At 42.8% G+C, this 14026-nt stretch overlaps 1 protein-coding gene across 8 annotated transcripts in view; it reads left to right on the forward strand.

Moving 5' to 3' along the window:
* The window catches only part of PPP6R3 (protein phosphatase 6 regulatory subunit 3), an 83752-nt gene that overhangs the window by 33643 nt on the left and 36083 nt on the right, over window positions 1-14026 (forward strand). For all 8 annotated transcript variants that reach the window (XR_007948485.1, XM_051967117.1, XM_051967118.1 and 5 more), the window contains exons 4-7: window positions 2066-2298; window positions 5958-6144; window positions 8817-8954; window positions 11955-12020. Coding sequence is in view for 7 of the 8 variants with exons in the window: in XM_051967117.1 (XP_051823077.1) it covers window positions 2072-2298; window positions 5958-6144; window positions 8817-8954; window positions 11955-12020 (618 nt within the window). In the remaining variant the exon portion in view is untranslated. The remainder of the gene's footprint in view (window positions 1-2065; window positions 2299-5957; window positions 6145-8816; window positions 8955-11954; window positions 12021-14026) is intronic.

The following is a 14026-nucleotide window of genomic DNA, read 5'->3' on the forward strand; positions in this document are numbered from 1 at the left end:
TGGCTTGGAATTGGCTGAGTTGCACTCCTAGCACTTAGCACAGGACCAGGCAGACAGTAGGTGCTTGATGAGTGTTTGTGGACAAATCACTCAGGAAGTCTAGACGGCCACGGAAATTTCCCCTCAAAAAGTTTACAGTCTAAAGGAGTGGTGGGATGGTGTCAGGTGGAGCAGTAGTGCAGCCAGGTAAGGGGGCTGAATGGAGCTCCTTCCTTAAATGGAGTTTGCATTGGTGGGCCCCACCCCCCAATCTCCTGGGCCAAGGGCAGTGATGAGAGAAGTTTGTTCTAGATTTCGTCCTGGTTCCAGCCAAAAAGTGTCGAAGAAAAGTCTTTAGCCCTTTCGATGTCCAGTTTAAGGTTCCACTTGAAGCCCCTCTTGGCTTTCCCCTTCTTTCTAAGTCGTGGCTCAAATGCAGTAATAAAGACAATACTTGGTTTCTTCATTTTAACCTTTTATAAACTTAAGAGATTTCAGAAAATAACCTTAAACAACAAAAGAATTAATATGCTAGTGATTTAAAGGAATTTGGGGGAATTCATATTCTTTTGACTCTTATGTACACATGTGTGTGCAAACGTGTGTGTGTGTGTATATGCACGTGCGCACTGTGTGTGCATGGTCTTGGGAGGAGAGGATGAGGATATCTTGGCTGCCTTTGTTCTGTGTAATTGTCACTTAGAGACTAGTTGCTGGTTTGGGGGTTGTTGGAGATTTTTGTCTCTTTCAAATATGCATCCATTTCTTGAACCTCTCTGTCCCCTTTTATTTATTCTGTCCTTTCTTCAAGCAAAGGGCCTTAGATCTCTGTGAGTCCCGGGCACTGTCCTAGTAGCCAGTTTGGGGCTTTTAAATAAACAGATTGGAGGTTTGGGTCTTGGCTTGTTCCCTTGAAGTGCCTTGTGGGTGAGCTGATGTTGCATTGCACCAGGTAAGTTTGACAAGGTAGTTGAATCCAATTGATCAGGTGGACCTGGGGAGTGACCAAAAGATTACAGTCTGATTGCATCTGGGAGAATGTCTTCAGCTGGGAGTGAGTGTTTTCTGCTAAGGCCCCATTCTAGGAAATGGGCCCCTTCTTCCAGCTGTTACTGCCAAGGGACAGTGGAAAATTCTGTCCTTGATATAGTTTCATGGGTGGTGTTTTGTCATTTACCTGATTGTGGGAAGGGCATTGAGGCAAGCTATTTATTTATTCACCTCTTAAGTGTGAGGATAATTCATAGGGTTCATTTTGGGAAAAATAAAGATTTCTTAGTTTAGTGTGTGATTTGAAGTTGTCTACATTAAAACTACTACAGAATCTTCTCCATTGTCTTTGTAGCACTGATCTGATTTGATGAAGGCTTTGTTTTGGGGCTAGGGAATGGCTCAATTTTGAGGTTGGCTGCTCAGGTTGTCTCAAAAATTGAGGAAAAATAACTTCATCTCCACAGAAAGAGAGACTGAAAGTATCATAAAAGGTGACGTCTTGATGGTTTTTCTGATTGGCAAAAATGAACTGTTTTTAGGACTTCCACAATACTCTAAAACCCATTGGGCTAAAGTTCAGAGTGAAGCAGTAGCCTGGTCCAGTTCCCTTTCTATCTTTCTGTGCCTAGCCTGAGTTCAGTGAGTACTTATTGCCGAGAGTATACTTGAAGAAAGCACAGCCTCCATAGAAACAATTAGGTCTTTAAACAAGGGACTGGAAGATTTTGTTTTAAATCCCATATCTAAATTAGCAGTGTGGCTGCTGTACAGCTGGAACCAGTTAGTGACATATTCTTCCTGTTATTATTTCTGGCCATGAACTTGAATATAAAAACATCATACTCGGTTCATTCTATCTTCAAATATTTTTTAAGTTCAACGAAAGAGTTTAAAAAATAAAGACTTTCTGTTTGGGAGAGAGAGGTGCCTAAGGAAAAATCAAATTTATGTCAAGTGTTAAAATTAGCTTGGATTAAGTCTATATTAATGTCAGTTTGGGATTTTTGCTTGTACAATTGAACTGATGGTATGAAAAGAGGGGAAATTGTAATGTTTGACATTAATTTTGTGAAATATTTTTCCATTTTTGCAGACCAGCATGTTTTGGAAATTTGATCTTCACTCATCATCCCACATAGACACACTTCTAGAGAGAGAAGATGTAACATTGAAGGAATTAATGGATGAGGAAGATGTTTTGCAAGAATGTAAAGCTCAGAATCGCAAACTTATTGAGTTTCTGTTAAAAGCAGAATGCCTTGAAGATTTAGTCTCATTCATTATAGAAGAACCACCTCAAGATATGGATGAAAAAATCAGATACAAGTAAGAAAATATAATCTTCGTTTTGGAGTGGAGAGAGAAGAAAGAATGAAGTCACATAATGCTTGAGAATTTATTTGTAGAAAGAATATTGGTGTACCAATCTGGGAGTGGTTCCTCAGCTCTCCTGCAGTCCCTGTTGTAAAGATTTAAATCATAATTTGAGACATAGTGGTGGGACTTAGCTTCTTGATTAAAATGAAGTTCATGGGAGTCATGGGACTGAAACTGGCGTGTTCTAAAATCTAGTGCTAAGGCGTCCCGGGAGGGCAGAGTGCTATGTAGACACTGAAACCGATCTCCACATGGTAAAACTCTTTAAGTCTTTTCCCCACTTTACAGGTGGGAAGATGGAAGTGAAATGACTGCCCAAGAGCACCCAGCACAAATCTGAACCAGAACTTGGATGCTTTTCTGTCTAGTCCTGTGTCCTAAAGACCTAAAACCAATTAGGATACTCTCTCTGGCCTTTTTACTAACTGGAAGAGATTAAGTCAGAACCCCTTAAGAACTTTAAGGAAGACTAGATTAGCCAATGAAGCAGGTAATTGTGTGCATATGCATCCCTCTGCCACTGAAGATTTACCATGAAAGGTTTAGAAGACTTTTATCTTGCCTATAGATGGAAAGATAGTAAAACACAAAATCTGTATTGTTCTTTGTCAAGTATCATAGGGTTGGGATTTCCTCTTGCTCAGTGAAATGTTCCTGGCTGATGCCATTGATATGGAGAAGCACGGTCCCAAAGCAATGGAATCTATTCAGGGAGGCCCAGAGTCATCACCAGTGCTCTAGAAAAAACAGGCTCTGGGCTTGCACTGCAGGAGATGTTCCCTAGGATGGAGTGGGACTTTCCTAAATGGGGACCAGTGTCATGGGAGAAGGTGGCCTCTCAAGCAGATTTGGGGGGGGACAGTTGAAGTTGGTAAAGGCATACTTGTCCAGTGTCTACTGACCTGAAAAATGAAATTGAAACCATAAAGCGAACTTGCAAATTGAAATGGCTTAGACAGTGGGATGGGCTTAAAAGGATGGTGAAGTTGGGGATAATTATTTATGGAAGAGATTGCTATTTGGAGGGAGAGGAGTCTGCGACATAATCTCTTAAAATTGTTTCAGTTAATAAGCATTCAGTTTTTCCTTTCTCCTGTCCTCAATTTCTTCCCATTCCTCTCCCCTTATTGAACCACCCCTGCCACCCCACCCCCAGAAACAGAAACAGAAACTCAAACCAACCCAACGTAATCTTTAGCAGTTTGTGGCACATGTTTCATGTTGATGTGGGTGATTTTGTCATCTGGGTCCCCAGGTACTAGGTGATCCTTTCTGGGAAATTGTGGCCATTTGAAACAGAGAAAATCTGTACTTCTGAGCAGCTTAAACCCATCCCTCAGGATTCTTAATGTACTAAGCTTTTGGAAGTAAGACCCTGATTCATCCCATATACCCACGTAATTATCATGCTGTGCTGGATGATGTCCCATCTTGGCTCTTCGCCTGTCTCTGGGCTGTTTAACCCTTTCTGGATCTTGTGGCCTCATTTGTGAAATGAGGAGATTGAGCTAGTACTCTCTAAGGTCCTTTACAGCTGTCAGTAACTGAAATTCTTGGAGAAAAAGCAGAAGGGAAAAGAGTCAATTCCATGCACTGTGGTTATGAAAAGGGGAATCTTTGGGCTGGGGAAACTGAGTCATGGGAGTGGGTTGTCCACTTCTACAGAACCAAATGAGCAGTGGATCTGACCATCTTAACCACTTTGTTGCCAAAGAAGTGGGATCAAATGGGGGATTCTTTTTCTCTCTCTCTTCCCCCCCTAAAAAAAAAAAATTTTTTTTTAGTAGGGACCAAGAAAATCCTATTTGACAAAAACAAAAAACAAAAAACAAAAAAAAACTTTGGGTTTGCCTACTTCATGGGATAAGAGATTACTCAGACTTGATACAACCCCTACTGTGATTAAAGAAACTTCAGTTTCAGGTCTTATGAGCAGCAAGAAGAGACTTACTTCTACCATGTCAGTTTAGAATGGAGTTCTTAGACTGTGGGCTACCCTGGGCTAAACTCAACAGCTGGCACAGTTGTTTCCTGACCTCTTAGCTAATTAGAGAATGTGACTCATGCTTTCAATGGCCAGCTCTGTGAGGGAATCGAGTTAGTCTCTCTCTGCCATGTTCTTCACAAAGTAGACAGGGAGTCTCTGGGTAGGAGAAAAGGGGCACACTAGGCACACTTGAGCCAAAGCTCAAGCCCAGTGGGTGGGAGGAGGGTGAAGTTGGGGGCTGTTTCTCTGAGGACATTACTTACCCCTTCTGAACCTCTGTTTCCTTAACCTGCAAAGGAGAGATAGTGCCGTTCTCTTTATTTCAGGTTTGATGTTTAGATGGTAGCATGATATGTGTAAGTGTGAGCAATTCCTACACAAGAAGGTGGCTGTTCCCTTTTGTATTTTCCTCAGGAGATTGGAACAAGGGAGAGCATAGCCACCATATATCACTAAAGTTTGGGAAGGTTCAAATAGGATAAATGCCTTTGACTGTTGGTTTATTTAGGATCTAAGGATCACTGAATAGAACACTTAATTAGGCCCCTTCAAAACTTCCTCTGGGCAGAAATCTATGTAATGGGTGAGAACTGGCCCCAAGGACTTTTTATTGTTACCAGAAGTCTTTCATTACCCAAAAATTCTTGTTTAATAATAGCTTTTCATTTCCAAAATACCTTCACCCTTGCAAAAACTGTGTTTCTCCTTCCTTTCAACCCCCTCCCCTAGAGAGCAAGTAATCTAATATATGGTGAACATGTGCAGTTCTTTTAGACAAATTTCCAGTTATGCTACACAAGAAAAATCAGATCAAAAAGAATAAAAAAACAAGCAAACAACAACAAAAAGGTGAAAATGCTATGTTGTGACCCACACTCAGCCCTCACAGTTCTCTCTCTGGGTGCAGATGGCTCTCTTCTCCACAAGTCTATTGGAAGCAACCTAAATCCCTGGTTGTTGAAAAGAGCCACGTCCATCAGTTGGTCATCACATGATCTTGTTGCCATATACAATGATCTCCTGGTTCTGCTCATTCCACTTAGCATCAGTTCATGGGAGTCTCTCCAGGCCTTTTTGAAACCATCCTGCTGATTAGTCCAAGAATTCTTTAAGTTTGAATGACTGGTTGGCTTGATTGTGGCATTTTCCTATAATACATGGCCTGGATTTGATACTGAATTATGTAGAGACTTTCTGGGATATGTCAGGAGGTCCTGTAGTTCCATTGTCGGGTCCTGTAGTAGGCCTCAGCCTTTGCTGCAACCCGATGTGGCCACTTCAGATAGAAGCACTGAATTTCACTGACCCTGTGGCTCAAGAGCTTTGATACTTTTGGATGGCAAAACTCATCTAACTGACCTGCTTTACAAACCCTACCTCATACAGGGTGATTTGCCAGATCTGTTTGTTTTCCAATTTTTATAAAAGGCAGAATAGATTCATAGTTGTAGTTTAGTATCTTGTGTTTTTAATCTAAAGATAGAGAAAATATTGAATCTTCACTTTTTATCAGGCTCTAAATTGACATTTGAGTAGTTATAGAAATTGTGATATCTGGTATGTACTAGTATGTAATTTTAATCTGTGACTATTTGATGACATGAGTGTCCTGTTCTTCTAGGTATCCAAATATAGCTTGTGAATTACTCACTTCTGATGTCTCTCAGATGAATGATAGATTGGGAGAAGATGAATCTTTGCTAATGAAACTGTATAGCTTCCTCCTAAATGATTCCCCTTTGAATCCATTACTTGCCAGTTTCTTCAGCAAGGTGCTAAGTATTCTTATTAGCCGAAAACCAGAACAGGTAAATATTCTTTTCCCGAAGGTGAGTAGCTATGCTAGAAAATTGTTTACTTTACTACTCTGAATCTGTCCTTGATGTTAATTAAAATTTAAATATTTATCTTCAGAAACACTTGATAAATAATACTTGAATTTTGGATTTCACAGCTTCTCACTTAGGTTATTAGCATAAAATTTTTGATTGGGTGATAAAGTATGCCTAAATCTGGCATTAGAATCTCAGGTAGAAAGAGGTATGTACAAATTTGAGGGATAATTTCTCTTTGTGGAAAGATACAGAATAATGGAGAATACTGAATGGTGGACTATGGATTAGTAGAAGAGAAAAATATAGCTGCATCATTGTGCTGCTCCTTTCTGGGCCTGGTTTAGCAAAGTCAGGTTCCTAAAAGTCATTGGAATGAAGGACTGTTTTTAGTTAGTAAACAGGCTGGATTTAAACTCACAGGATGCCCGCTTCACAAGGCAGCTTCTTCTTCCTCATTTTCTCTCTTGTTAGAAGTGACAAAGTGCTCTTGTTTGCCTGTTAGCTGCCATATCCTCATTAGAGTGTTCCTATCAACTCTTCTAAAGGGGTGATGATGGCGATTTGTTCCCAGTGCTGGACCCCAGCCATGGCGTGCAGCCACATTTGGAAGCTCACGAGGTTTCATGGACAAGCAGCTCTGATGTGAAGCTTAGGGGTCTCTGAGAGACCAGCTCTGTGTAATGAGGACAAGGCTAGATGCATTGCCAAGTAGTGCTCGGTCCAGACTCAGACCCAGGACTCTAGGTGATACATGGGATTAAACCCAGGTGGCCCAAGAACTCTTGCAGGAAGCACGGCTTTGGAGTGCCAGGGCCTGTCAAATAGTGGAGCTGGTGGCTCTCCCCCTATTCCCCCACCCCCCTCCCAGGAGGGCAGTCAGTTTATTCTGGCCTTTTTAACCTCCTGTGTCTGGAGTGTGAGATGATGCGATTCAGCGATCTGTTGTATGTGCTTGACCTTTTGTATTGTGGGAAAGGGGAGTTTGCTAAAGGAAGGAGCTGTTGAGAATATGGGGGTGAGCTGGGCTAGGGAGGCAGGTGAACCTCCAGAAGCAGTGGACTTAAGAAAGCTAGAAGAGCAAAGAAAGTGAACTGTGACAGTAAGCTGATCCATAGGATTCAACTCTCTTTCTTGCATTCTAGTCTGGTTGGTCCCTGTTTAGGAAGCAGAACCAGTGATTGTAGATTCCCTTTACTTTGTGGGGATGAGAAGTTGGCAGGTTTTGTGCTTGTCATTCCAGTTCTAAAAGGCCCTTAAGAAGCTTGGTCAAACCTTCACAGTTTGGGCTCATTTTGAATGACATTCTGGGGACCCCAAACTGACCTGAATCTGTCTTTCTAACTAGTTTTCAAATTTAGATTCATTTCAGTTTATTTCCACTAAAGGATTGTCTGAGATTTATCAGGAAGATAGATTGATCCGCATAGAAGAGCTGCTGTTTTCCCTGATCCAAAATACCTACAGCCTCTTTCATTTGTTGATCATCACCAAGCCCATCTAGCTATGAGTCTGATGAGGAGAAATGGGAGAAGAGCAGGCCAGGGTTCCTTTCCCTTCCACTAGGTAGGCCTGTCTCAGAAGCTATCGAACACCCTTCTCCTCCTGAAAAAAAGAGTCATTAATGTGCCAGAACCTTATTAGAGAAAAGATTGAGCAGAAAGAGAAGGCATGTGTGTAGTAGAAACAACCTGAGGCTTCACAGCCCCAAATTGACCTCATTCATCCTTCTAAATGCTTCCTGTGACCTCTCTTTCTCAGAATGTGCTAGCAAATCCTCTTAAATCTCAGGTCTTGCCCCCTCCCATCTAATTTCTCCCCACCCCTCACTGATAATCTTATCCTCTGAAGAGTCTCCCACTTTCTCCACATAAAGCGACTGTCTATTTGAAAAGACCCAAGCGTCTCTCCTTCCTGGGAGAGTTTTAAATCCTCATGTAGGGGATTATTTCAACTTTTGTTTTTGAACATTAAGAGTATCTTTAGTCTAGAAATGTGAAAGGGTTTGTGGGTACTAAGGAGCCATTCTCTTAGTTTAGTCTCTCGGTCCGAGGCCTTCCCAGAGCAGAAGCTGTGGCTTACAAGGGGCTGGTCTTGTGGTCGCTTAGCTCCCCAAGTGACCCAGCCATGTTCAGATACTGTGTTCTTCTTGAAGATTATAAAGCCATTGTGGGGACAGTTTCCTGGCTGGCTTACATTTAACTCTCATGTTCATATTCCTGGGAATAATTAATATACCCTAAATTCCTATGTGGGAGAGCAGTGATCGCCTCTGTTAACTCCTTTCCTTCTCTTCTGAATGTCGATTTCTGCTCCCATCAGATGTCTTTTGTGGACACTCATTTTTCTTCCAAATTGGCATTTTTTTAGGTCTCTTTTATGCCCCCAGTTCATTGGCATTGGCCATTGATAGTGTTAGGGTGTAGACTAATGAAACACCAGCAGAATGGATGTGGTTAGGTACTGATGAGCTTTCACAAGGTACGTGCGGGTCTAGAAATAGTGGCATTTAACTGTGGCAGTGGGTCTGACTGCTTAGCGAAATGCATCTCAAAATTTGTGCTGAAAACCTCTTATGTGTAATTTCTTAATTTGACCTGAGAATGGATCAATAATGTATAAGGATTTTTTTTCCTCTTTCCCCTTAGATTGTGGATTTCTTAAAGAAGAAGCATGATTTTGTAGACCTTATCATAAAACACATAGGAACTTCTGCTATCATGGATTTATTGCTCAGGCTACTGACTTGTATTGAACCTCCACAGCCCAGGCAAGATGTGTTAAATGTAAGTATGATTGTTTAGGATGCATCTTTCTTTCTGAAACGCTGTCATACTGGGGGAAAGCAGCAGCCACAGTGACCTTCCCAAGTAGCCGTGATTGGGAAGAGGACAGTGACCGGAAGTCCTGTCTCAGATGCTGCACTCAGAGAAGTACATCCTTTTGGGAAAGTGGCTTCCTTTGAAGGGAGAAGAGAGAGTTTTCTTGAGCTCGGGTGCCAGGTTACTGGAACCTGGGGCAAGATGAGGTTTAGTTTCAGAGAAACAGGCCTTTCCTTCATGCAGATGTATTTCAAAGGGAAACCCAAGGTACCCAGGCCGACAGGCAGAAAAGGGGGATTTCTGGAGCTCTTAGTCTGTGCTTTTGCATCTCATCCTGTCTTTTTCAGTCTCCTTTCCTTTTGGTGCCTTCATCCAAAAATATTTCCCACATCTTCACACCTCTGATACTTTACTTCAAACTCTTGAATTGACCCATTTGTATGTTTTGATTGCATGTGTCCATTGAATTGGCAATTTGAAGGGCTGAAAGGAAACAGAAAAAAGTCTTTTAAGAAGGATATTTTGTCAGGTTATGCCTGAAAGTTGGGCTTGTTTTGTTAACAGTATGGAGGTGAGGAGACCTGCTGATATCTTTGGGAAGGCAGCCTAGACAGCATGGGCGTGAAGGTCCGTCGCACTAACTGGGATGGGCTTTGGAAAGAGGTCTTTACAAGAATGGGATCTGAAGGGTGTTTCCCAGATGGGAAAGGGAAATGGTGGGAAGGAGGCGGGGTTAGTGAAGTCTGTGGGATTCTGAAGAATGGCTTGGCCCCGGACTCTTACTTGCCTGTTGCTTCCAGGTGTTCAGTGAGGGTTGCTGGCCAGTTGTCTTCCTGAGTCCATTCCCAACCTCTTGTCATGTTGGGCTACCCTTCTCCATTATAATATTCTTTAATTCATTCAATAATTTTCCATTAAGCACCTGCTGTATGCAGTGCTCTTGGGCTCACCCTAGAAATTCAGAAAGAATATAATCCTCCCCTAGAGGGCCTAGAATTTCATTAGGTAGAATCTGTGGACAATCCGGGGAGAACGTGATAAGGGCAGATGTGCTCTGAGAAATCTCGGGCAATCCGTCCTCCTGGGCCTGGATCTCTGATGCTGAAAGACTTAGTTGCAGAGGCCGGCCATTCTGATGCCCCTTTTACAAAAAAGCAGAAGGGAGAGACGAAGTTCAGCCATCTGGATTGACATGCCTAGTGTCATGCTCTGTCCTGACCTTCAGCAGTTAGTCCACTTTGACCGGATCAGATGTGAGTAGAGGACATGTCGGGCAGTCAAGACTGGCTATGGAAGGCCTTCGATGCCCCCAGCCTGAAGAGTTTGGCTTTCTCCTAGACGCAGCGGGGAGGCACTAAACATTCTTTAGCCAGCCAGATTTTTATTCCACATACCTGGTGGAGCCCTGAGCATTTGCTTTTGTGGTGTTTGATCTATTAATCGTTGGGGTTCACACTTTCCTCTTCAGGAACAGAAGTCACACCCTATTTTCTCTTCCCCCTCCTTTCCATCTATAGCCAACTACAGCTGGCTCCGGAGGTGGGTACAAGGCTTTGGGGTTTGTTAGTTATTTGCACTGTTTATATTTTAGAATCACAAAATTTAGAGAAAACTGTAAAGGTTGAACTCCCTCATTCTCCATACAGGGCCAGATGATTTCTAGGCGATGCTAACCCAGAAACCTTGTGGCTGCCAAGCGTGTACCCTGCCTGCCAGCTGTGCCAGCTGCGCCAGCTCGCTCTTTTCATCTCCCTTCAGAAGCTCCCTTAGCTGTTCAATTACAGCTGCTGGTTTTCTCCTGCTTTCTTGTCTTCTTGGAGAGAATGGAAGGGAACTTGGGACCTGGCTGATTTTACAGATCTAGGACAGGCCATGTAACAGGGCTCCCTCTTTCTAGGCAGCCTAGAGCATTTGAGAACCCTGGAGAGAAAGACTAGAGGCAGAACTCAAGTCTGGGCCTTCCTGATTGCAGGCCTTTCCTTAAGGAATGTCCTTTTTTACAGTTTTCCACTTATTTCCATAGCACAGCCTTTGCTATCCCTAAAAATGTTAAGTTTTCTTATTAGATTTATATTTTCTTCCTATCTAAGCTGTCTCTCCTTTACTTTACTCCTTTCTCTTTTTTTCTCCCTATTTATATTGTCCTAAAGCTTTTCTTTATTTTATAAATCCTAAATTCAAACATTTTAATCATAATTGAAGCAAGTAGCAAAGGCCTCAACTTCTTCATAGTTAAAAACAGGACAAAATAATTGGCTCAGAAAGGCTCCTCCAATATTATTTGATAATCTAATTCTACGGGTGCCCATTTCGACCAGAGACACAGGTCCTGCACAAAGCTAAGTGGGTGAGCTGGTCACCCCGTGTTTGAAATCTTTGAGCTCTACCTACATGATTCCAAAACTTTCTACCCTCCTCCCCCCTTTTTTTTTCCTTCATTTTTTGCATTAGCTTTTTCTTGGATTAGATGTCTAAAAATACCCGTCACATGGTTCAGTTTTCTTTAAGTGTAAAGTCTACAAAAAGTCGTTTCCTTTAACCATTTACCCTTATGGCATTTTTGCTTTTCTTCTTACTGAAGCTTCCAGCAAATCTATGTGTTCCTCCATCTGTCTTTTCTCCCCCTTTTGTTTTTTCTGAGTAGCCTGGCTGGTGGATTTTAATCCTATATTCTAATCATGTGAGTCATCCCATGATTATTATTTCCAGTTGTGACTTTTGTAATCGGTATTAGGATTTGAGGAGTTCTTGAGATTGTTTGATACTGGTGTTTCTAATAGTATGTTCATTCTTTGAATGTTTTTTTTTGGGAAACTCTCAAAAGTTTTGTAGCATTCAAAGTGAGGGAAGCGGGCAATATACTTAAATCTGATGGATGAGTATGTCCATATATACTTCCTTACGTTGGGACTTGACTAAGAGCACTTCATTACTATGCTAACCTTTGTATTATGTGTTTTACAGTGGTTAAATGAGGAGAAAATTATCCAGAGGCTTGTGGGAATAGTTCATCCATCTCAAGAAGAAGACGTAAGTGTTCCTGATGCATGTGCCTGCTCTGCTTTGTCTTAGCAATTTTAGAAATGGGTGGTTGGATCCCATGGTGTGGCTGCTGTGCTCTGAGTGTAAATTGGAGTCTGCTACAGGTAGAACATCGATAATCCAGCATTATGGAAGCCGGCAACTTCTTAGGCAGCACAGTGTTATGATAGGTCTTTTTGGTAGACCTGCTGTAAGGGTCATGGCTTCCACTCATGAGGCAGATCCCTGGTGACCTGGGAGGAGTCTTTACCTTGGAAGACACCTGGTGCTCAGTTTCTATGAACGTGTTGTTCTTGGACAAACAGAGGGTGTAATCCTTCACTAGACCTGTTTTCAAGCCCTGTCCAACTTTGTAGGACCTGGCAGAGTCTCGGTTCATCTTGGGTCCTCTCCAGGCCCTGATGAAACCACAGTCATTCCCTAGTGAGGGCGGCTCCACAGCCACCAGTTCCTGTTGTTGCACAATGGTTTGTTCCCCTTGGACCCAACTAGAGATGGCCGGCCAACTCTTCCCTGGTGGCACAGGGATGCCCAGATTTGTGTTAGGATTTGTTCGGAATCGGAGAATCCAGGAGTTTGGATCTGTCCTGTTGGGCAGAAACAGTTCCCTTAAAATATCTTACAAACTGTCTTTGAACAGCGGGAAAAACTCAACCCCTCAGTCACTCTGCTCTGTCGTTGAATTAGTCATGTAGTAATTAGTAAATACTTATTTTTCATTAAGTGGAAATCTGCCATTTGACCCTGGTGGTTCTGGTGGATGGGACTGCTGGGAGGCCAGATCTCCGTGGGGAGCAGGAGAGGTCTAATTGCCCCGTTGGGAGCTAGAAGGATGTTGCTCGGGGCCGTAGGCTTGTCTCTTTGGGGTCTGAGCCTGCTTGTGGCTGGCTTGTGGCCATTGATGGGAAGGAAGGAAAAGAGAAAAGCAAGGGCTGCCCAGAGGCTCTCAGGAGCCTGTCTTACCATAGAGGGAATTCTGTGGAGCCAGAGGGAGCCCTGGCCTTCCATGCCCCAGCAAGGAGACGGGAACCCTTGGCGTGGCCTTTGTGCTCCTTCTGGCGCCCAGAAGAACTAGCAAAGAGCAGCCAACTGCTTTTGCCTAGGACACTGTATCATGTGTCATATTGGCCCAGCTGGGACCGGAAGCATTCTCAGAGCGTTCTTCCTCAGTGTCTTAAACTTGGTAAGTGCTTAGGGAAAGAATGGAATTTGGGGAAAAAATAAAATAACATCTCAGTGGCTTAAAAAAATAACAAGTTTTTAAATGCCACAATAGGGGCTTTGGCATTCTCGAGCTAGCACAGCATGGTATCATATTGTTTGCAAAGTGTTTTACAAGTGCACTTTTCCTTTTCCCATTGTGGTTTCATTATGTCGGGGGTTGGCATAAGAAATTAAATGGGAATTTTGGGGGGAGATTTGTGGAAGCTGCAGGCGACACGCCACTCAGATGACACAGAACAGGTTTAGAAACTCATAGATGTATAAAATCTGTGTCTAGGACTGTGTAACATCTGCCCAAATTTTTCTATAAGCTGCTGAAAAGGTCCCCTAAAAGAACAAGAGAAAATTGTGTCTTTTCCGTCACAAAGACAGGGGCGATTGCAGGGACACCATCTCTCTAACCCCAGCAATGTGGAAGGAGGACTCTATTCTCTCATCTTATCCTCACAACAGTCCTGGAGGTTCCATTAGTTTCAGTTTTACAAACAAAGAAAATCAAGGTATATCTGCTAGTTGACTTGCTAAGGTCACTCAGCTGGTGAGGCCTGAGGCTGACTGAACTCAGGCTTTATGGATTTCAGAACCAGAACTCTTCTTGACTCTGGTACCTAAGTCAGGGCTTCTGGGATTGGATTCCCGCCTCAGCACCCTGCAATGTAGCACCAGCATTAGGTGTTTGTGAGGAGCAGGATGGCATTACGTGAGTGAATTACAACTTAGCTGTTACATCATTTAATATTTGCTGAGCACAGTCGTTCAGTATTCAGGGC

The sequence above is a fragment of the Antechinus flavipes genome, chromosome 6, assembly GCF_016432865.1.
Source record: "Antechinus flavipes isolate AdamAnt ecotype Samford, QLD, Australia chromosome 6, AdamAnt_v2, whole genome shotgun sequence".
Lineage (NCBI taxonomy): Eukaryota > Metazoa > Chordata > Mammalia > Dasyuromorphia > Dasyuridae > Antechinus > Antechinus flavipes.